We start from the raw sequence: 21015 nt of genomic DNA on the forward strand, positions 1-21015 counted from the left end.
TTCTGACTTCCCCAGGGGTGGGGAAGCCTAGTGCGCGGGGGTATACATGTCTGGTTGTACATTTGATGTAGGCAACCATCCCTCTTGAGGGGGTCATCCAATGCTTGTATAGTCTGCAGGTGCATGTGCGACTGTGGGTCTGTGTGGCTGTCAATTTGTTGGCTACACGTTTGCAGCACAAGGTGGGACGTGAGGGGATGTTCCAAGAGGGTATGTCACGAGTAGTGTGTAGATGTGTCTCTATGGAGGATGAATGGGTGTGCAAGCAGTTATACCAGATTGTAAGTGTGCGGGGCTGTGCCAGAGGGGTGTGTATGTTTCCAAGTGTGAGTTGGTCTAGGTGTGAATCTGTGTGTATCTCCACGCGTGTGTGTGCACACACACATGCGTGTGCTTGCAGGGCTGCAGGAGAGGGAGCAAGGCTTCCGTGTACAGTTGTGCAGATTGTGTACTGCACAACTCCAGAGGACACCATTCAGAAAACAGGCGGTATGAATGATGTCTTCGGGAGTTGTGCAGCACGGTGGTAGCCCGCGTGGGAGGATGCCTCTCAGGAAATGAGTGTACAGGTGGAGGTGTCTGTGTTGGGGTTGCTGCACACACCTGTGGGCGGAGGTTTGTCTGGGAACATTGGAGTCTGAGGGTGATTGTGTCTCTGAGGCTGTGCTGAGCATCTGAGGATGTGATTGTCTCTAAATGTAGGTCTCCGGGTGTATTTCTGCGATGTGTGTGTGTGTGTGTAGTTGTGGGTATGAGTGTGAGCATCTCCTTGTGGGCTTCTCAGGGTATGTATGTGTCCAAGGCCCATGGTATTTGTGTTTGTTTGAAAGTGTGCCTGTGGATGTGCTGAGTGTGTGTTACGTGTGTCCAGTATATCCGGGTGTTTGTTCCTAGGTGTGTGTCTCTGTGTCTGGGTGTGAGTCTGTGTTCTTGGAAGGGGTGTGTCTGAAGGTGTTTTATATCTCTTTCCATACCTATAAGTGGCTGGACTTCAGAGTTGTGACTGTGTGGTGTGTTGAATGTGTGTGTTGGTGTAGGTGTGTCTCACAGTGTTTGTACATCTGTGAGTGTGTACAGTGTCTGGGTGTGTCCCTGGAGGGGACACGTCCTTTTGAGGGTGTCCGTGCCTCCCTGCCTACCCCCTGCAGCCCCACCTGGGTCCAGGCTCAGGCCTGTGGGTTCCGATGCCCCTTTAATGCCCCCCCCACCCCCGGCACCACCTGACGTCGCATGCAGCCTGCCAGTGCTGCAGTGAGCACGCACACGCGCGCACACAGGCGCGCATACGGAGCCCAGAGCCTCCGAAGCCACCTCCCGGGACCCTCTCCTGCCCCCCCATGGGCAGGGGTCCCAGGCCACCTCCAGCCGCTGCCGCGGGGGGGGCCCATTAGGGCCAGGGGCTGGCAGACAATGTAACCAGGGCTGCTATCGGGAGCGCGGAGGGGAGGGGAGCCCCCAGCCCTGCTGGGCCGGCCCAGGCCCCTCCGCGGCTCCCCCTTGCACTGCCCACCTGCCCTGAACCCCCCCCCACAGTGGCTGTTAACCCCAGGACTCCCCAAGCCCAGCCTCTGTGCGCGGCAGCCCCGAGCGGGGCTAAGATTCCAAGATGCCCTTGGTGGATTTCTTCTGTGAGACCTGCTCCAAGCCGTGGCTGGTGGGCTGGTGGGACCAGGTAGGGGGAGTCGGGGTGGAGGATGGGCGGGAGACTCGGCTCGAGCCCTCCCACCTTGGATCTTCGAGCCCCTGGTCTGGGCTGGTGTGTGCTGCTGTGCACGTGTGTGGCCTGGACATGAAGCCTTGTGACTGTCTGTGTCTGTGTGTGGCCCAGGGCTGGGCGGGGATAGCGGGTGGCTGGGGATGTGGGTCTCTTGCTGGGTGTGTCTCTCAGTACTCGCATGTGTGTGTGTCTGCAGTGGTGTGGGGTGCTGTCTGACCCTGTGCTTGTTTGCCTGGGTCATGGGGTGGCCCTTTCTGAGATCGCACGGCTCTGATTGTGGTGGTGTGTGTTGGGGCATGTTTGTGAGCCCAGAGCTGTGTGGTTTTTTTGGGGCATGTGACCCCAAGTGTCCGTGACTGCCTTCTGGTGTGTGCCCCTTGATTTGTGTGCCTGTGGCTGTGTGGAACCCTGTAAGATGGTAGTCTGTGACTCTGTGTGTGGTTGTGTGACTTTGTGGGTCCATCTTGTGTATGTGTCTCCCGCAGCACTAGGAGGAGTAAGTGCCCCATCCTGGTGTGGGCTCCGAGGGCTCGCCCTTCCCATCAGGTGTCCCTCCTGCCTCTCTGGACGGAGTCTCCTCCTGCTTTGGGGGCCGCTTCAGCGGAGCTTGGGGGCGGGGAACCAATGCCCTTTCTCCTCCATGCACAATGTCACAGCAGACGCTTGTGTGAAGTGGCATTGGGGGGGGACCAGGAGGGACCTCCAAGCCTGGTTTGGGGTATACTGCACTCATCTGTGCATCTGTCCATCCCGCTGTGGTTGGGGAGAGGGGACTATGATGGGAACCCCCCTCCCCTGGGTGACCGAACAAGGTTTCCTCAGCTCGCTGTCCTCCCCTGCCCCTGCCCCTGCCCAACCTTCTCTTCTCCCAGAACTTGCATTCTCTCCTGCAAAGGAGAGACTGTATTGTCTCCTTCCAAACTGGGCTGGGATCTGGGGGCCAGGATGCTCTATGGGAGTGGGGTCCATATCTGGGAAGACTTGGGCCAGGGTAGCTCTGGGAAGGCAAGGGTTAAGGGGCCTGCGGCCTGCCCCCCTTTCCCCCAGCTCAGCAGCTGGTTGGAGGGGGAGTTGCTAAGGAGACTCCCATCACCATGGCGACGGGATTCTCCTGACACCCTATTGGCTCACTGTTTAGCGGGAGCCCCTCCCTTCCACAGGTGCCCCTCTGGCTCCTCCTTTGGGCTAGAGGAGGAGGAGGTCTGGGGAGGGGTGCCCCCCTTCCTCTGGAAGGGAGGGGTATGCAGAGTCCTGAGTCTAAGCCTGGGGCCCCCCCCAGACCTGGGAGGAGAGGAAGGGCTGACCCCTCCCCTCTAGCAGCTTGCTTAGGGCTCTGTTAGCTGAGCAGCGAAGTAGGAAGGACTCATGGGGTCTTCAGAAGTTTCTCGGGAGGGGCTAACCTCCTCCACCTTCTGCTGCCCTGTCTCCCCATCATTCCTTCCTTCTTGCCTCCTTCACCTTAGTTCAAGAGGATGTTAAACCGTGAACTCACACACCTGTCAGAGATGAGCAGGTCAGGAAACCAGGTCTCTGAGTACATCTCCACCACATTCCTGGGTGAGTGAAAGGCACCACTTGCGTGTGCGGGGAGGCTGCGTGCCTGAACTGGAGGGGGCTGCCCCAGACCGCAGGTCCTGTTGCTCACATTTGCCCAAGGGACTCTGACTCTTAAAGTCCCTAAAGATCAAGGTTACCATGCTCAAGAGTTCCCATGCTCCTGATGCCCCTGAACTCAGAGGGATGTCAACTTTTATAAAACCTCCACATTAAAAAATCTCTCCAAATAGAAAAGCCCCTCTAAACGCAGTGGAACCACAACAGGACTCAAATTCAAGACCCCAAGAAACCCACAAACTCAAATAGAATTCCTAAACTTTAAACGCCTCCAGGCTGAAAGGCCTCCCCAAATTCAGTAGAATCACCCAACTTGATATGACCCTCAAATTCAGTAGAACCCCCCCAAACTTTTGATACCTAATACAGTTACAAAATACCTCACATTCATTAGAACCCTCAAGCTAATGGGGACCTCCAACTCATCCTCATCTCTTTATCCAAAATCAGGATATGCCCCCCCCCCCCCAAACTCAGGATAATTTCATCCTCTCAATTTATCACCAATGGTTTCCAAAGTCTGGCGATCCGGCGGCACCAAGCCCAGGAAAAGGGCTCAGAGTTTCAAATACTCCCGCCAATGGGGGTGTGGCCATGCGGAGTTCTGAGGTCCAGCCAATGGGAGCAGGGCATGCAAATAACCCCCATTAGGTCCTGTTACTGACTAGCAGGGCCCCAGGTCACAATGGGTGGCACAGGCTTAGCTCTGGAAGCCTTCGAAAGCTCAGGAAAAGGGATCCTGGGGCTGGCCCCCAGGCAGGCGGGTGTCAAAGGGGTGGGGTGGGGTGGGGGTGGGGTTCATGGAGCCAGAGACTACCCTTCCCTCTCCCCTCCCCGTGCTGTCCACCCCCACCAGCATTCTCAGTCACCACGGAGGTGTCACCCCTGCCCGAGAAGTTTCCCAGCCTATACAGGGCAGGCAGCGACTCTCTCCAGCACCCACACCCCGCTTCCTGACTTCCCATGCCACCCCCTTACCAAACCTGGCGATCAGACTGGGGCCAACCCATAGCCCCCGGCCAGCCCCAGGGTCCTCACTCCAGCCCACCACCTCCCAGAAGAATTCCTACCTTCTCTCTGGTTTCCAGCTTATACGTAACCCACAGCCCGACAAGCATGACACCCTGAAGGGATCTTCCCTCCAATGTGAGCCTTCCCAGGGCACAGCGGGGAGCAGCCGAGGGGGAGTGAGGGCCGGATGAGGGAGTGTCTATGGGGGCCTCATGCTTGTCTCTCCTCCATCTTCCCAGACAAGCAGAATGAAGTGGAGATTCCATCGCCCACCATGAAGGATCGAGAAAAACAGCCAGCTCCCCGCCAGAGACCTTCCCAGCAGCCCCCGCCCCCCGGGCCGCAATTCCAGCCCATGTCTCAGATCACGGGGGTGAAGAAGCTGACGCGCAGCCACAGCCTGAACGATTCCACCATCCCCCGCTTCGGGGTGAAGACCGACCAGGAAGAGCTCCTGGCCCAAGTGAGTAGGGGCTCAGCACGGACTGGCCTGGAGAGGGGCCGGAGTCTCCCGGGGGCCGGAGAAGGACGGGGCTTTGGGTCGGGCCGAAGTGAGGAGTCAGGCATATTTGATTTATGAGACTCTCGGGGGAGCGGGAGTGAAGGAAGCAGGAGAGGAAGGAGCTAAGCAAGGAGGCGGCCTCAGCTAGAGTCTGGCCTCCACCTGAGCCCGCCAAGAGCTCTAGAGCGTGAACACAGAGGTGAGCCCACCTTGAGGCAAGAGTGCTGGACTTTTGTACCCCGGTGTCAGTCGCTGGCTGTGGGCTGTCCCCAGAGTGGACAGCATTACCGCCTCCGTGTAGCTCCTGTAGGGGCAAGAGGAGTTTTCTGGAGAACAGAGCAGCTGTGAATCTTTGTAAGCAAGAGTCCCGGCACCCGGCAGGTGCAAGATGGGGGCACCGGTCAGTGAAGGGGATCGGGGCAGAACCCAGATAGCATCCGCTACACGCCAGACCTGGGTTCAGCTCCTGGGTCTGCCGTGAAACCCCTATGCCAAGGGGCTCCCACATTGGTTTGTCCGGTGGACTCGATGCACTCTTGTTGGCTCACGTGGCTGACATGTAACCTGCACGCCAACACTAGCCAGAGCCACAGTCAGTCACCCAGTGTTTACTGAGCACCTACTATATGCTGGCCCTCTTCTGGATGTTGAGGAGATGTGGAAAATCAGCCTGGGTTCCTTTCCCCCTGGCGCTAATGAGCAGTTTGGCTCAGAAGCTAAACTGTGCTTTGGGGGTCAGCCAAGCTGAGTTCACGTCACAGCTTTGCCACTTGTGAGATGCAGGGTCTTGGGTCAGTCACATCTCCTCTCTGAGCTTTGGTTCTCCGCCCAACCTACATGAGATCAGGTGCTTAGCATAATGCCTGGGAGCTAATAATCACTCAGGACACAGGTGCTGCGGTTGCTTTGTCATCTTCCGGCCCCGCCCGGCCAGGTAGGGACACAGTCAATTCTGTGCTGCCCCACACGCCCCGCCCCGGGCAATCATGGTGCTACTTTCAGACCGGAGCTCTGAATTGCTAGGAAAGAGTCCAGAGGGGTAAAGACCAAGAGGAACTTCTGACCCACGTGGGTAAGGGCGTGGCCCTGGGCCTCATGGGCTCCTGACCTCGGGCCTCCAACTCCTCCAGGAGCTGGAGAACCTGAACAAGTGGGGTCTGAACATCTTCTGCGTGTCCGAGTACGCCCGCGGCCGTTCCCTCAGCTGCATCATGTACACGATATTTCAGGTAGGGTGGGCGGAGGGGGGCCGGGCGCGCGGGAGGGGGCCGGGTGGAGAGCTGAGAGCTCGCTGGAGTCACCGGCCCCCACACCTACCGTCAGGAGCGCGACCTGCTGAAGAAGTTCCGCATCCCGGTGGACACCATGGTGACGTACATGCTGACCCTGGAAGACCACTACCACCCCGACGTGGCCTACCACAACAGCCTGCACGCGGCCGACGTGCTGCAGTCCACCCACGTGCTGCTGGCCACGCCCGCGCTGGATGTGAGCCCCGCCCGCCCCCGCGTCTCCCCAACCCGGTCTCCCATCTCCTGACCCCCGTCTCTCTCTGATGCTCCTCTTTCTGGTCTTCATCTATCTCTCCTGACCGTCTTTTTTGGCACCCGCATCTCCCTCTCATCCTGTCTCTCAGGTCCCCCGTCTTTCTAAACCCATCTCTCCGCCACCCCCTCTCCGCCCCTAGGCTGTGTTCACGGACCTGGAGATTCTTGCCGCCCTCTTCGCGGCTGCTATTCATGACGTAGACCACCCTGGGGTCTCCAACCAGTTCCTCATCAACACTAGTGAGTGGCCCCGCGCGGGGGCGGGGCCTGCCGGGTTGGAGGCGGGGCCTGCGCTGCCCCACCCCTCGAGGCGGCCCCGCCGGCTCCCGCCCCCCCTGACCGCCTGCCTGGGCCTGGGCCGCAGATTCGGAGCTGGCGCTCATGTACAACGACGAGTCGGTGCTGGAGAACCACCACCTGGCCGTGGGCTTCAAGCTGCTGCAGGAAGACAACTGCGATATCTTCCAGAACCTCAGCAAGCGCCAGCGGCAGAGCCTGCGCAAGATGGTCATCGACATGGTGGGCGGGGCGGGGGCGGGGACAGAACGGAAAAGGTCGCCTTGGACCCTCGGGTTGAGACAGGGTCCGAGTCCAGGCCGGGAAACCCCGGGAGAGTCATCCTTTGAGGGGGCTGGGAACAGGTTGCGCTGAGCGGAAACTTTAGAGGCGTAGTTGGGGTCAGTACAGCCCGTGGCAGGACTTCAGTGGCCCCTCGCCCACAGGTGCTGGCCACGGACATGTCCAAACACATGACCCTCCTGGCAGACCTGAAGACCATGGTGGAGACCAAGAAAGTGACCAGCTCGGGGGTCCTGCTGCTGGACAACTACTCCGACCGCATCCAGGTGCGGTCCCCCCCCCCCCCCCCCCCCCCCCCCCCACAGAAGGAGACCCAACCCTCTCTCCCTTTCTCTCTCTCTCCTTTGGGTCCAGGTTGTTGCTCCCCCTCCCTCAGCCTCCAGCTCCCATGTTGCGCCTCTTCCTGTCTCTTTTCTGTGTCTCTTCCCATCTCTCCACCCCAACTCCCATCCCCTACCATCCCTCCTAGTTTCCTCTTCCCTTCCTCCATCACCCCTTCCTGTCTCCTCCGCCTCCGCCAACACCCCCTTCTCTCCTCTCCCTCCATCTCTTTCTTTTCTCTCCCCCTACCGTCCTCTCCCCTCTCCCCCCCATTTCCCCTGTCTCTCTCTCCACCTCCCCCTACCTCAGTCTCCCCATAAAGGGGGAGGTAAGGAAGCGTGAGGTCCCAGACTGGGACAGGGGCACGGCCTCTGAAGCCCCCCTCCCCCACCTCACGCAGGTCCTCCGGAATATGGTGCACTGCGCAGACCTCAGCAACCCCACCAAGCCGTTGGAGCTGTACCGCCAGTGGACGGACCGCATCATGGCCGAGTTCTTCCAGCAGGGCGACCGTGAACGTGAGCGGGGCATGGAGATCAGCCCCATGTGCGACAAGCACACAGCCTCTGTGGAGAAGTCTCAGGTACAGATTCAGCGGGGCCTCCCCACCCCACGCTGGCCCTGAGCTCCGAGACCCAGGAGTTCCTGACCTGCCCCGCCACAGAGTCACGTTTTTCCGTGTGTGTGTGTGTGTGTGTGTGTGTGTGTGTGTGTGTGTTCCTTTTCTATCTTGATGGGAAATTTGCAACATTTTCCCTTCTGCAGAATAACCAACACTGGGCCTCTGGATTCACAACCTTAGACCTGAGTGGACAGTTCTCTCATTTGTAGCCAGCAAAAAGCATCAGTAATAATACTTACCCGGCTCTTAGTTACAGACCGCACGTCGCCCCAGCCTCCTGGCATCCCTGTAACCCGGCCACAGAGTCTGTCCTTGGTTTTTGGTGGGGTTTGACAATGAGATGCCATGACGCGTCACCGTGTGCTTGTTTCACTTGACAAGAGGTACAGAAACACTGTCTTGTTCGTGGAGTGTGAACGTGAAAGTTTCTCACCCTCCCCACTCCCAGTCTCGACCCTGGCGAGACCTGTTTGTCCCGGATCACTGCGCACGCCTTTCCAGAGCCCAGCTACCCAGCCTTGGCACTATTGACATTTGGGGCTGGATCGCTCTCTGTCGCAGGGGCCGTCCTGGCCTTGTAGGATTTTGAGCAGCCTCCCTGGCCTCCACCCCTCCCCTTCCAGTTACAACGATAAAAATGTCTCTAGATGCTTCCAGATGCCCCCTCAGCATGCAGATCACCCCATCCCACCAATGCCCGGGAAAACCAGCTCCCGTAGGTTTTATCATGTAGTTACGTTATGGGCAACTTCATAGTAATAGTTCGGGGCGGCGGGAGGTGTTTGCTTTTTTTTTTATAGGAATTTTATCAGTATATACCTGTTTTTATACAGCTTGCTTTTTCTTCCAAACAATGACTTGGAGATGTGTCCAAGTTATTATGTATAGATTGGGCTCATCATTTTCGAGCACTGTGTAGTATTCTCACAGATACAGACAGCAAATGGGTTGTATGGTTTTCCCCTGTAGATGGCCATTTAGGTGTTGAAGAGTTACAAATTTACAGAGACCCAAACGAGACAAGGCTTCATTTTTGTTTGAGAGAGAGCGCAAGAGAGCAAGTGAGCAAGGGGCAGAGAATAGAGAGAGGATCCCCAGAGGGACAGAGAAAGAGAGAGAAAGAAGTGGGGTTCATTTGGGGCTCCTGTGTTTACTCAAAGTGGGGCTCGTGCTCGCCTGATGTGGAACTCAGACTCACTAACTGTGAGGTCATGACCTGAGCCGAAGTCAAATGCTTGAGGACTGAGCCACCCAGACGCCCCATTTTTATTCTCTCATGTATAAGAAAAGTCCAGGGGCACCTGGGGGCTCAGAGTCTGTTAAGCGTCCAACTTTGGCTCAGGTCATGACCTCATAGTTCAGGCATTCGAGCCCCACGTCGGGTTCTTTCTACTGTCAGCTCAGAGCCTGCTTCAGATCCTCTGTCTACCCCCCTCTGCTCCTCCCCTCACCCCCTCACAAAAATAAACAAAAAATATTTTTTAATTTTTTTTAATGTTTTATCAATTTCTGAGAGACAGACACACACACAGTGTGAGCAGGGGAGGGTCAGAGAGAGAGGGAGACACAGAATCGGAAGCAGGCTCCAGGCTCTGAGCTGTCAGCACAGAGCCCGACCGGGGCCTGAACCCACGAACCGTGAGATCATGACCTGAGCCGAAGTTGGACACTTAACCAACTGAGCCACCCAGTCACCCTCAAAAAATTTAATTAGAAAAAAAAAAGAAGAGTCTAGAGAAAGAATTTAGCTCCCTTTGGCTCCATGAAATTGCCAAGCACCTAGGAGATTTCAGTTTCTCTTCTGTCATCAGAAGCAGGGGGCTTTTGTCCCTAGAGACGCCTCTTATGGTCACAGATGCTGCTGAAACTCTAGCCGTTCTGGCCACATCGCAGGGAGGAAGGGTCTCTGCCAGCTGAAGCAGCCTCCCTACCCCCTATTCACACCCCGACCCGACCTTCCATCCACAAGTGGTCACATGGCCTCTCTCTCTCTCTGCAAAGGAGGCTGGGAAATGTAGTTTTCGCTTATATGGGGAAAGCATTGCCTCCAGCAAGAAAAATGAAGATTCTGTTAATAAAAGAGAGGGAAGATAATATCAGAGTGTGGGTCAGTACTCTGCCATGGAATTATTTATAGTTTCTCTTTGTTGCAAAAAATATCATTATTAGTATGTGGTGTACCATAATGTTTTAAAACATTTTATTTTAATTAATTAATTATTTATTTTTTGAGAGAGAGAGAGAGAGAGCCTGAGCAAGGGATGAGCAGAGAGAGAGAGAGAGAGAGAGAGAGAATATCCCAAGCAGGCTCTGCACTCAGCGCAGAGCCCAACACAGGGCTTGAACTCACAAACCTTGAGATCGTGACCTGAGCCGAAACCAAAAGTTGATCACTTAAGCAACTCAGCCATCCCGGAGCCCCCACAATTTTCTAAAACAAATTCCCAGCTGATAGGTATATAGAAGTTTCCAGTATTTGTTTACATGTCACATGTGAATTTTTTCTTACCTATGCAAGAGTTTTCCCAGGGCAGATCTGGAGGCGGGAGATGACTAGGTTAAATGCTATCAGCATCTTTTTTTTGTTTGTTTTCTTTAATGTTCATTTATTTTTTGAGAGAGTGTGAGCAGGGGAGGGGCAGAGAGAGAGGGAGACATAGAATCTGAAGCAGGCTCCAGGCTGTCAGCACAGAGCCCGAGGCGGGGCTCGAACTCACAAACCGCAAGATCATAACCTGAGCTGCAATCGGAGGCTTAACTGACTGAGCCCCCCAGGCGCCCCAACATCTTTGAAACTTTACTAGCCCCCACAGCATGGCGCTCCCATCTGCAACAGCCGGCCCCCCTGTTTACACCGCGGTCCCTTCTCTCCCAGGTGGGTTTCATCGACTACATCGTGCACCCGCTGTGGGAGACGTGGGCCGACCTGGTTCACCCGGACGCCCAGGAGATCCTGGACACGCTGGAGGACAACCGAGACTGGTACTACAGCGCCATCCGGCAGAGCCCCTCACCACCGCCCGAGGAGGAGCCCAGGGGGCCGGGCCACCCACCGCCCCCCGACAAGTTCCAGTTCGAGCTGACGCTGGAAGAGGAGGAGGAGGAGGAGGCGTGCGCCGCGCCAGGCGCGTTTTCAGCGCGGGAATTGTGCGGGGCTCCGGATGCGCCCCCGGCCGGCGAACTCTCGGAGGTCGGTGGGCAGGACCGGCCCTCGGAGGTGAAGGTACAGGACCCTGGCACACGGCGAGCAGACTCGGCCGGTGGCGTGGCTGCGGGCAAGGACAAGGCCGGGTCCCCAGGCGCATCCGCGGAGGCCGTCGGCTGCAGCCGCCCCCCGGCCCTGCCCGCCCAGGGCCCCCTTCTGCCCGCCTTGAGGACCCGGCCCGCTCCGGACGAGGTGCCGGGCCTCCCGGGCCTCCCCTCCGTGGCGGCCGAGGCGGGGGCCCAAAAAGAGCACCAGGCTGCCAAGAGGGCGTGCAGCGCCTGCACAGGAACGTCCGGCGAGGAGCCCCCCCCACTCCCAACCCCCGGTGGGGGAGGGGCAGCTGGGGGCCCGACCTGAGCCCCCGCCCCTGCGCCCTCCCGCCCTCCCCGCCGCCCCTCCCCACCATTCCCCCACGCCCACCTCCTCCACTGCCTCAAAGACTCTTGGGCCTCCCGAGAAAAAAGAAAACAGAAAAGTGGGGTTTTTTCTCTTTTCTTTTTTTCCTCTCTCCCCCCACCCCCACCCACGGGGCCTCTTTTTGGAGGTGGGGGCTGGGGATCGAGGGGCGGAGGTCCCGGAAGGGATTTTATTTTTGGAATTTTAATTGTTACATTTTTAGAAAAAGAAAAAAAAAAAAAAAACAGGATGAAACACAGCAACTGTAGATGCTCCTGTCCCCGACTCCCCCCTGTGTCCCATCTGCACCCACCTCCCCCCACCTCCCCCCTGCCCCAGGCCCCAGGCCCACAGGCTCAGTCTTCCGGCCTCCTAGGGCTCTAGGCCTGGGCCCAGGCAGGCAGAGCGCCTCCCCTTCCGGGCTTTTCTTCTGAATTTTGGAGGGTCTCTGGAACCCAGCCAGGAATAGCCATTCCGGGCGGGTCGGGGGGTGGGGGTCCGGGGTGGGGGCCGTCACCGTGGGAGGCCCCAGCTCCAGCCCCTCTCTGGCGCACTGCCCCCCCCCCCAGAAGTCTTCCGCCTCATTTTGCACAAACCTGGCAATACTAACCCGAGGGACAGGGACCGGGATGGGGAGCTGCGGGCTTTAAGATGTAGCAGAGGTGGGTTTTGGAGGGACATTCGCACTACCAACCTGGGCTCTGAGGTTTGAGGAGGGCCTGATCACCCCCCTCCCCCGCTCCTCCTCCCCACCCCCCTCGGCTTGCCATCCCCCTTCCCCTTCGGGTTCCGTTTGAATTTTCTCCATGGGGGGGGGTTGGCTCCGAACCACACCCCTCCTTCCAGCTGCTTCTCCTCTTGTTTCTGCCTTAACGATTCCGTGGCCATAGGAGAGGGGTTCGCAGTGGCCCCCATCCTGGGCATCCCGCCTCCCCCCCCAGCATCCTCCTGACACCCTTCACAACCCTTTGCCCTGGGAGGAAGCAATAACAGTGTACACCCACATCCCCTTTCTGGGCAGCCCTCTGGCACCAAAGTCCTTTCTCCTTTGCTCCCGCCTGGCCACGCCTCCCCCTCAGCCCTTAGCTATTCCTGGAGCAATATGACAGACAGATGCAAGGCCATTTTTCTCCAAGCCATGGGGGACTTGTTTGGAAGGAAAGACCCCCCTCTTGCCCTGTCCTTTCTGCCCTTTGGCCCAGTTCTGCAGCTGGGCCAGGCAGGGCCCCCCTCTCTCTCTCTCCTGTCCCCCTGCCCCCCACTCTGAGCACACGGTACTGTAGCCCCTGGCTGCCGCAGCCTTCCATCTGTCTGTCTGTCCCTGTGGGGAGTACCACCTGCTCCCACCCCCGTGATGCTGTACAGGGTTCATTTTTGTAGCGAAAGTAGTTTCTGTCCCAGCCAGTGACTGGAATGGGACTTCTTTGGGTTTTCTTTCTGTTTTTTTCTTCTCTCTCTCTCTCTCTTTTTTTTTTTTTTTTTGTACATACTGTAAGGTTGGTTTGTAAATTATTCTACCGAGGCAAAAAGGGAAAATAAACTTGCCCTTCCCCAGCTGACACAGCCAGGGGAAGGAGGGGTGGGGTCTCCCAGAGAGAGACCCCATTCCCACTGTATTATACAAACTGTACCATAGACCCCGAAAGGGTGGGTTCAGCGCTGCCGTTCGATGGGAAGTCGTGTCATCTTGGGGGGTGAGGGCTGAGCAGAGCCTGCCCCTCGCCCCTTCCCCAGGTGTGACTGGTGAGACGGAACCCCACCCCCAATCAGGGCTCCTCTCCCCAGCAGGAGGGGGGGCGCAGGACCCCCTTATCTGCTCTTGTTTTGTCCACTTTGACGATCAGTCAGTCGGTCCGTTGATCGATAGTCAATCCTTCGATCTCGTCTCCAATTAAACCGAGGCTTTCGCTGACCTTCCTGGCTCATGTGACTTCCTTTTCCACCCTGTTTTTGGGGGACGTGCCTCTCCTGCACCGTCTGCCTGGGGCAGGCATAAGGGGAGAGAGAGGCTCCATCCCTATCCCTCTCCAAGCATGGAGAACACAGCAAGTGTGGCGGGAGGCAGCCTCAGGCCTGGGCCAGGTATGGCTCGCTCAAGAACTTGAGGTTGTGAATTGGAGGTTCAGACCAGTCTTTGGAGGCTAGCCGACCCAGGTAAACCCCACTTCTTGTACACACTATATCTGACACGACTCTGGGTACTTCTAGAATCTCAGAGTCATTCCTGGAAACCTCAAGGGGGGCTGATTGATAACGCCATCACCATCTGCCTGCCAGGCCCTGATAAAAGGTCTCTGGTCAAATTCTCCTGTACATTAAACTTGATAAGCAGCCACAAGAGACTTTACTTACCCCCGTAAGTTCTACAAATTCCTAGCATCCTGGCCATTTTGGTGTTGGCAACCTTCGCATTGCATTAAAACAACCCCAAACAAACCTGAATATCTTTTTTTTCAATATTTTTTATTTATTTCTAGGAGAGAGAGAGAGAGAGACCGTGAGCAAGGGAGGGCCAGAGAGAGAGGGAGACACAGACTCTGAAATAGGCTCCAGGCTCTGAGCTGGCAGTCAGCACAGAGCCCGATGCGGGGCTTGAACCCACAAACCATGAGATTATGACCTAAGCGAAAGTCAGACGCTTAACCGACTAAGCCACCCAGGCACCCCTGAATATCTTTTTTAAAAAAGATTTTATATATTTTTAAGATTTTACATTTTTATGTAATCTCTTCCCCCAACATGGGGCTTAAACTCACGACCCTGACCTCAAGAGTCATAGGCTGTACTGACTAAGCCGGACAGGTAGGTGCCTCCAAACCTGAACATCTTAAAGGCAGGGCTCTGTGTGGCTTTGGGCCCCGTGAGCCTTGTGATCAGTATCAGGCAAGCCGAATCCTCCAAATTCACACAAGACTGGCTTGGGATTTAATCTATTTTGCTTAAGTGTTCATTCAAGGTTGGGGAGTGAGTGACTCAGACAGTTTAACCAATCCACATATTTGAATACTGTTAATTTCACTCAAGGGATCCCATTTTCCAACCTTTATCAGGCTAATTAACAAACCCTGATTTCACCAATGTTTCTGACATTCGTTATGCTAATGAGCCAAAAACTTCCCAAGTGGATAAAGAGATGGATGGCAGAAGTGTTTGTGATTTGAGCTTTTGGTTTAGAATACTGGCTGCCCCTGGGTGTAATATATTAGGATGCACATACACACTCAGTGCCTAAGTGGTTAAGCACAGGGCCATCGGTGGATGTATATATTCACACCTTCCTCGGATCTAAGGAAAGGTGGACCTGCTTACTCTCTCATCTCTCGTTGTCGGAGTAGTTTGGATCCCAGTTGTGGCTGGGTGATGCTGGGCATGATCTCTTTGACTTTCAGTCGTCTCATCTATAAAAGGGGATCACAGGGGCCTGGGTGGCACTGTCAGTTGAGCGTCTGACTTTGGCTCAGGTCATGATCTCACGGTTTGTGGGTTTGAGCCCCGCGTCTGGCTCTGTGCTGACAACTAGCTCAGAGCCTGGAGCCTGTTTCAGATTCTGTGTCTCCCTCTCTCTCTGACCCTCCCCGGCTCTTGCTGTCTCTCTCTCTCAGAAATAAATAAATAAATATTAACAAATTAAGAAATAAATAAATAAAATGGGGAGATCACAAAAATCCCAGTCCGTCTAGAGCAGGGCTGTGAAACTTTCTACGATGATAGGAGCGTTCGGTTTGTGCTGTCCAGCACAGTAGCCACTAGCCACATGTGGCTATTAAGCCTTTGAAATGTGGTTCGTGCGACTGAGGAGATAGGGTTTTAATTTTCCTTTACGTTAAGTAGCCGCATGGCTACCATATGAGACTGTACAGTTCTGGAACTTAAGTAGGAGGCTGGATGTATAGGATTTAGCGTGTAGAAAGGTCTGCCTGCTTCGCTGTGGTTTAAAGATTTACGGTGTGTCAATATCCTGGCCCAGAAGAGTGGGGGCCAGCCTGGGCTCAGAGAGGAAAAGCAAAGCTGGAAAACTAGGTAGAAGTTTCCAGGGAATCTGAACTTTGTGCAAGAAGTAGAGGAGACACACATTTTCCCAAGGGTGTTTCAAAGGGAGGCAGAGTCGGGGAAAGGGTGTCAGGCTGAGGGTCAGGAGGCGATAGCCTTTTTTTTTTTTTTTAATTTATTTCTAGGAGAGAGAGAGAGAGACAGTGTGAGCAGGGGAGGGTCAGAGAGAGAGGGAGTCACAGACTGAAACAGCCTCCAGGCTCTGAGCTGGCAGTCAGCACAGAGCCCGACGCGGGGCTTGAACACACGAACCGCGAGATCATGACCTAAGTGAAAGTCAGACGCTTAACCGACTAAGCCACCCAGGCACCCCTAGGAGGCGATAGCCTTAATCCCAAGTGGCAGGGGAAGGCTGATGAGACTTCGTTGCTCTGGAAGACCTCAGTTTCCCCAAGTGCAGGCAGGGTGTCCCAAATGCCTCCTCCGTTGGGACTCTGTCACAGGGTGAGAATGTGGGTCAAAGGGCAGAGGGGAGGCATGTGATCATCAGCTGGCTCTTTCAAATCCTTGCGGTGGGGAGTTCATCTTTTCTCAGGCAAAGGTGACCAAGGGTAGTGGTGCACAGCAGCAAGGCCTTGTAATCTTAATAGGACATGGAGACCTGGGGAAGGGGTGGAGCCGGTTCAAGTTCAAGTTGATATCAGCCACTTGCAAGTTACTTAGTGTGACACAGTGGCTTTGCCTCTTCCAGCCTTTAGAGGACTGCGCCCAGTGCTAAACTCATTAGGTGGATTATTTTACTGGCTCTGTGGCAGTCCTTGTCGTCTACTATTACAGGCTCCCTTTTATAGATGAGGAAACTGAGGCCAGGAAGTGATCTCCCCGTCAAGGAAATAAGGCAGAGACCTCACTTCACCTATTGTCCTTTGCACAAGGATAACTGCCTGATCACGGCCTGATACTTTCATTATCGTTGCTACTTTTTTTTTTTTTAAAGTCAGCTAGCTCTGCACCCATTGTGGGGCTTGAACTCACCACCCAGAGATCAAGAGTCACATGCTCCACTGACTAAGCCAGCTAGGTGCCCCTAAAATATATATATTTTTAATCTACTTGGCAAATAATGAAAAGAGGGACCATCCTGGTGTGGCCAAAGCACTTTCATAGCTCATTAGTGTTGGTGGAAGTTGGCACATATGGCTTTTCAAGAGAGGTCTGACAATATTTATTAAAAATGTAACTGCATGCATTTTGACGCAGCCATTGCAGTTTTTAAAATATTTATCCTAGGGGCGCCTGGGTGGCTTAGTCGATTAAGCGTCCGACTTTCGCTTAGGTCATGATCTCACGGATCGTGGGTTCGAGCCCCGCGTTGGGCTCTGTGCTGACTGCCAGTTCAGAGCCTGGAGCCTGTGTCAGTCTGTGACTCCCTCTCTCTCTGACCCTCCCCTGCTCACGCTGTCTCTCTCTCTCTCCTAAAAATAAATAAAACATTTTAAAAAAAAATAAAATATTTATCCTAAAGAGACATTTGGACAGAAACCTAAAGATGAAGGCAGACAAAATGCTTATTCTAGTATTGGTCAGTATAGTGAACTATTATTTATGGGGTTTTTTTTCTGAGAGAGAGAGACAGACAGTGTGTGCAGGGGAGGGTCAAAGAGAGAGGGAAGCACAGAATCTGAAACAGGCTCCAGGCTCTGAGCAGGCTGTCAGCACAGAGCCCGATGCGGGTCTCGAACCAGGAACCGTGAGATCAGGACATGAGCCAAAGTCAGCTGCCCAACCTACTGAGCCACTCATGCGCCCCAAAGAACTATTATTTAAAATGTTCAACATTAGAGTGGCATTAAATTATGCTCATTTGTACAGTGCAAAAATATGAGCTATTAAAAACAATAAGGTAGAGGAAAAACAATGAGGAGGGTCTACATTTAATTGAAATGACAACATGTTTATAGTGAGAGGAGCAAAATTTCAAAATGTTCTGCATTATATGATCCTACTAAAAGAGGATCCACTAGAAAAGGCAGTTTGTCAATCTAAATATTAATGATGTCTCCAGCGGTAGGATTAGGAGAGATCTATATTTTCTGTTGTGTAGGCTTCGATATTTTCTGACCCTTATTAGCAGTGAGCAGATATTAATTTTATAATCAAGGGGAAGGCTATTTTACAATCAGGGTAAAGAAATACCAGTATTTGTTATCTGGCCGGCACAAAAGCACGGTGGATTAAGCGTACAGACTCTGAATTCAGCTTCCTTGGATTCTAGTTCCCCCATCTCCAGCTAATGACTGGGTTAGTCAAGCAGGTAACTTCCTCGCTCTGTGCCTCGGTTTCCCTCCCTGTAAAATGCAAATAACTGCTCGGATTACTATTGCTTGTTTTACGTAAATTGCCGCACTGAATTCTCACAACAGCCCTGTAAACTAGGGACTGTTTTAAACGGGTCATAGCCTGGGAAGGAGGCGGGACCGGAAGCTCCCCGTCCCCAAGCGCCTCCCAGAGTGGAGCTGGGGGGGAAAAAAACCGCGGGACCGGAAACGCACGCACGCGCAGACCGCGTGGAAGGCGGGGCGAAGGCACGCGGGACACTTTCCCCTTGTGCTACTATTGGCTGTCGTGGCTGTCATTAGCCGAGGAGGCGGCCAATGAGGGTCGCGGCCGCTTCGCCCGGGGAACCCGAGCGCTGAGCGAGCGGAGGCTCTCGGACTGCTGCAGGTGCGCGGAACCCCGAAAAGGGTGAGAGGACCTGGTGTCACTCCCTCAGAGTGACCCCAGCATCGTTCCCACTTGTTAAGGGGGCCCCAACGTTAACCTTCTTTCCTGAGAGTACCCTGGCGTCATTTCCCGCTTCCCTAAGGGGGCCCTAGATGACGACCCTTTTTCCTTTCTTTAAAAATTTTTGTAACTTTTTTTTAATTTTTGAGAAACAGAGAGACAGAGCAGGAATGGGGGAGGGGCAGAGGGAGAGAGGAAGACACAGAATCCGAAGCAGGCTTCAGGCTCTGAGCTGTCAGCACCGAGCCCATTGTGGGGCTCGAACTCGTGAACCATGAGATCTTGATCAGAGCCTAAATCAGTTGCTTAACTGACTGAGCCACCCAGGCACCCTACCCTTTTTCCTGAGTGCGACCCCTGAGACATTCCGTCTATCTGAGAAAGACCCCGGCGTCCTCCCTCCTTCCTGAGAGGGGCTCCAGAGCCATTCCCACTTCCTTAGGTGGACCCCACTTCCTCTGCTCTTCCTGAGGGGACCCGCGTGTCAGCCCCCTTCCCCGAGGGACCCAGGCGTCATCCCTTCTTCCTGAGGGGGGGTTCCCCTCTAATGCCCTTCTCCCCTCCCCAAGTGTCCCCAGTGTTCCTTGCCGAGAAGGGACGTGGCGCCGCGCCCCCTTGACTGAGGGCTTCCTGTCACCGCCCCCAAGGAGTGTCGCCCCCTCCTTTTCTCTGCAGTTTGCGCAGACCCAAGCTGGGGTGTCCGCACCCTGCGAACCGCGAAGCCCCGCCCCCTGGGGAGAGGGAGTAGGCAAGACCCAGCGCCCCCCCAAAGTGTGCGCCTGGTGGGGGAGGGGGGACACCCACTGACATAGGAACGCACCGTGTCACCTGAAATATTGTTTAAGGAACTGGGGCTGTTTCTCCTAAAATGGGAACTACAGGAAGGTTCTAAAGCTGCCCTGAAATATTTATCTCTATTTCAATATCAGTATCGCCGTCGGGGTCAGCAGGACCTCACGGAGTGATCGGGTATGTGTGGGACTGTCACCTGGAAAGAGGGACGACTGAGGGCCCATGAGGTCCCAAGAGATCGATGCGAAGGGTTAGCGCGGGAGGTCAAAGGGGCTTCCTTGGGTTGAACTGAAATCCTAAAAGGCGGAGCCCCCAGAGCTGACAAATCCCGAAGCAGAGATTGCTGGGTGGTCCGTCGGCGCCCAGGAATTGTCTGGTCTCTGTGCCATATGTGCGCCGTTCCCGTATGTGCCTCAGTGGTGAACCGGGCCGAATAGAACAGGAATTCTGAACAGGGGCCTTAGGACTTCGGCGAGCGGCTTTTTCCTCGGGGTTTCCGGTGGTCTGTTAAGGAGCAGTCCGTCCCTCTCGCGCCGGGCTGACTATAAGCTGCAGGAGGGCAGGAACTGTCTGCTCCGAGTTTCTCTACACGGTGCCTGGAACGTGGTGGCCACTGAAGCGTTTGCGTCCCTGCCCTAACTCCTCACTTGGTGAATACTTAAAGGGACTGAGAGATGACCAGGCAGGGTGACAGGTGATAAGGGGAAGACACACAGTGGAGATGAAAGAGACACACCTGCGGTAGCTGAGACGCAAATGCCAGCTCCTTGGCTGAGGGTCTTCATCTTGCCTGATCGTGAAGGCAGAGGGGCAGCTCAGATTAAACTTTTCCCCTCGGGGCGCCTGGGTGGCTCAGTCGATTAAGTCTGATTAAGTCTCCGACCTCGGCTCAGGTCATGATCTCACGGTTAGCGGGTTCGAGCCCCACGTGGGGCTCTGTGCTGACAGCTAGCTCAGAGCCTGGAGCCTGCTTCAGATACTGTTTCTCCCTCTCTCTCTGACCCTCTCCTGCTCACGCTGTCTCTATCTCTCTCTCAAAAATAAATAAAACATTAAAAAAAAAACAACTTTCCCCCTAAACGGGGCGCCTGGGCAGCTCAGGCACTTAAGCATCTCATGGTTTGTGGGTTTGAGCCCTATGTATGGCTCTGTGCTGACAGCTCAGAGTCCGGAGCCTGTCTTTGGATTCTGTGACTCCCTCTCCCTCTGCCCCTTCTCTGCTTGTGCTCTGTTTCTCTCTCTCTCTCTCAAAAATAAATAAGCATTGAAAAATTTTTAAATTTCCCACCAAAGTTGTCTTAATCAGCTGATTTAATTTGGGAGGATCCTGGGATATGTAGTCTGAAAAATGTTCCGGAGTGCCCTGTTTAAAATGTGGCCTAAGAAAATCAAAGTCATGACCCTAAGATCTGGAATGGGTGCTGGGACTCACAGGAGGGAGAATTCTTTATAGAGGGGGAGCCTCCTGGATGCATTTGCAATTGTATTTCATTTATTATAAATATAATTTGCCCAGGAGTTTTGAGGAATGCTAATTAAAAAAAATAGGGGCCACCTGGGGGCTCAGTCATTAGGCATCCAACTTCAGCTCAGATCAGGATCTCACGGTTGGTGGGTTCAAGCCCCATTTTGGGCTCTGTGCTGACCGCTCAGAGCCTGGAGCCTGCTTTGGATTCTATCTCCATCTCCCTGCCCCGCCCCGCCCCCGGCGCTCTGTCTCTCTCAAATATAAAAAACATTAAAAATTTTAAAATAATAAAAATAAAAAATAAGAACAAGCCAAAGTCAGGTCATTCTACACCCTGCGCTACACGATTAGTGTACCTTTTCTTGCTCTCCTCTGGAAATAGTTCCTTTTTTGCCTGATGCCCACAAGAGGGTGCTGCATTCCTCTTTAGCCCCCACCTTCTGTATCAGCCCGGAGGGTTTGGGGAA

At 54.6% G+C, this 21015-nt stretch overlaps 1 protein-coding gene across 5 annotated transcripts in view; it reads left to right on the plus strand.

Annotated features, from left to right (window-relative positions):
• Positions 1–13427, plus strand: part of PDE4A (phosphodiesterase 4A) — a 40529-nt gene extending 27102 nt beyond the window's left edge. For 4 of the 5 annotated variants that reach the window (XM_039250977.1, XM_039250976.1, XM_039250978.1 and 1 more), the window contains 9 exons: positions 3181–3274; positions 4582–4805; positions 5975–6073; positions 6168–6332; positions 6532–6631; positions 6756–6910; positions 7114–7236; positions 7692–7874; positions 10789–13427. In XM_039250977.1, coding sequence (XP_039106908.1) covers positions 3181–3274; positions 4582–4805; positions 5975–6073; positions 6168–6332; positions 6532–6631; positions 6756–6910; positions 7114–7236; positions 7692–7874; positions 10789–11475 — 1830 coding nt within the window. In that variant the 3' untranslated portion in view covers positions 11476–13427. Of the gene's footprint in view, positions 1–1296; positions 1673–3180; positions 3275–4581; positions 4806–5974; positions 6074–6167; positions 6333–6531; positions 6632–6755; positions 6911–7113; positions 7237–7691; positions 7875–10788 lie in introns of those variants that run through there. The other variant, XM_039250979.1, reaches the window with a different exon arrangement.
• Positions 13428–21015: the final 7588 nt, after the last annotated feature.

The sequence above is a fragment of the Hyaena hyaena genome, unplaced genomic scaffold, assembly GCF_003009895.1.
Source record: "Hyaena hyaena isolate Hyena2069 unplaced genomic scaffold, ASM300989v1 scaffold_392, whole genome shotgun sequence".
Classification (NCBI taxonomy): domain Eukaryota; kingdom Metazoa; phylum Chordata; class Mammalia; order Carnivora; family Hyaenidae; genus Hyaena; species Hyaena hyaena.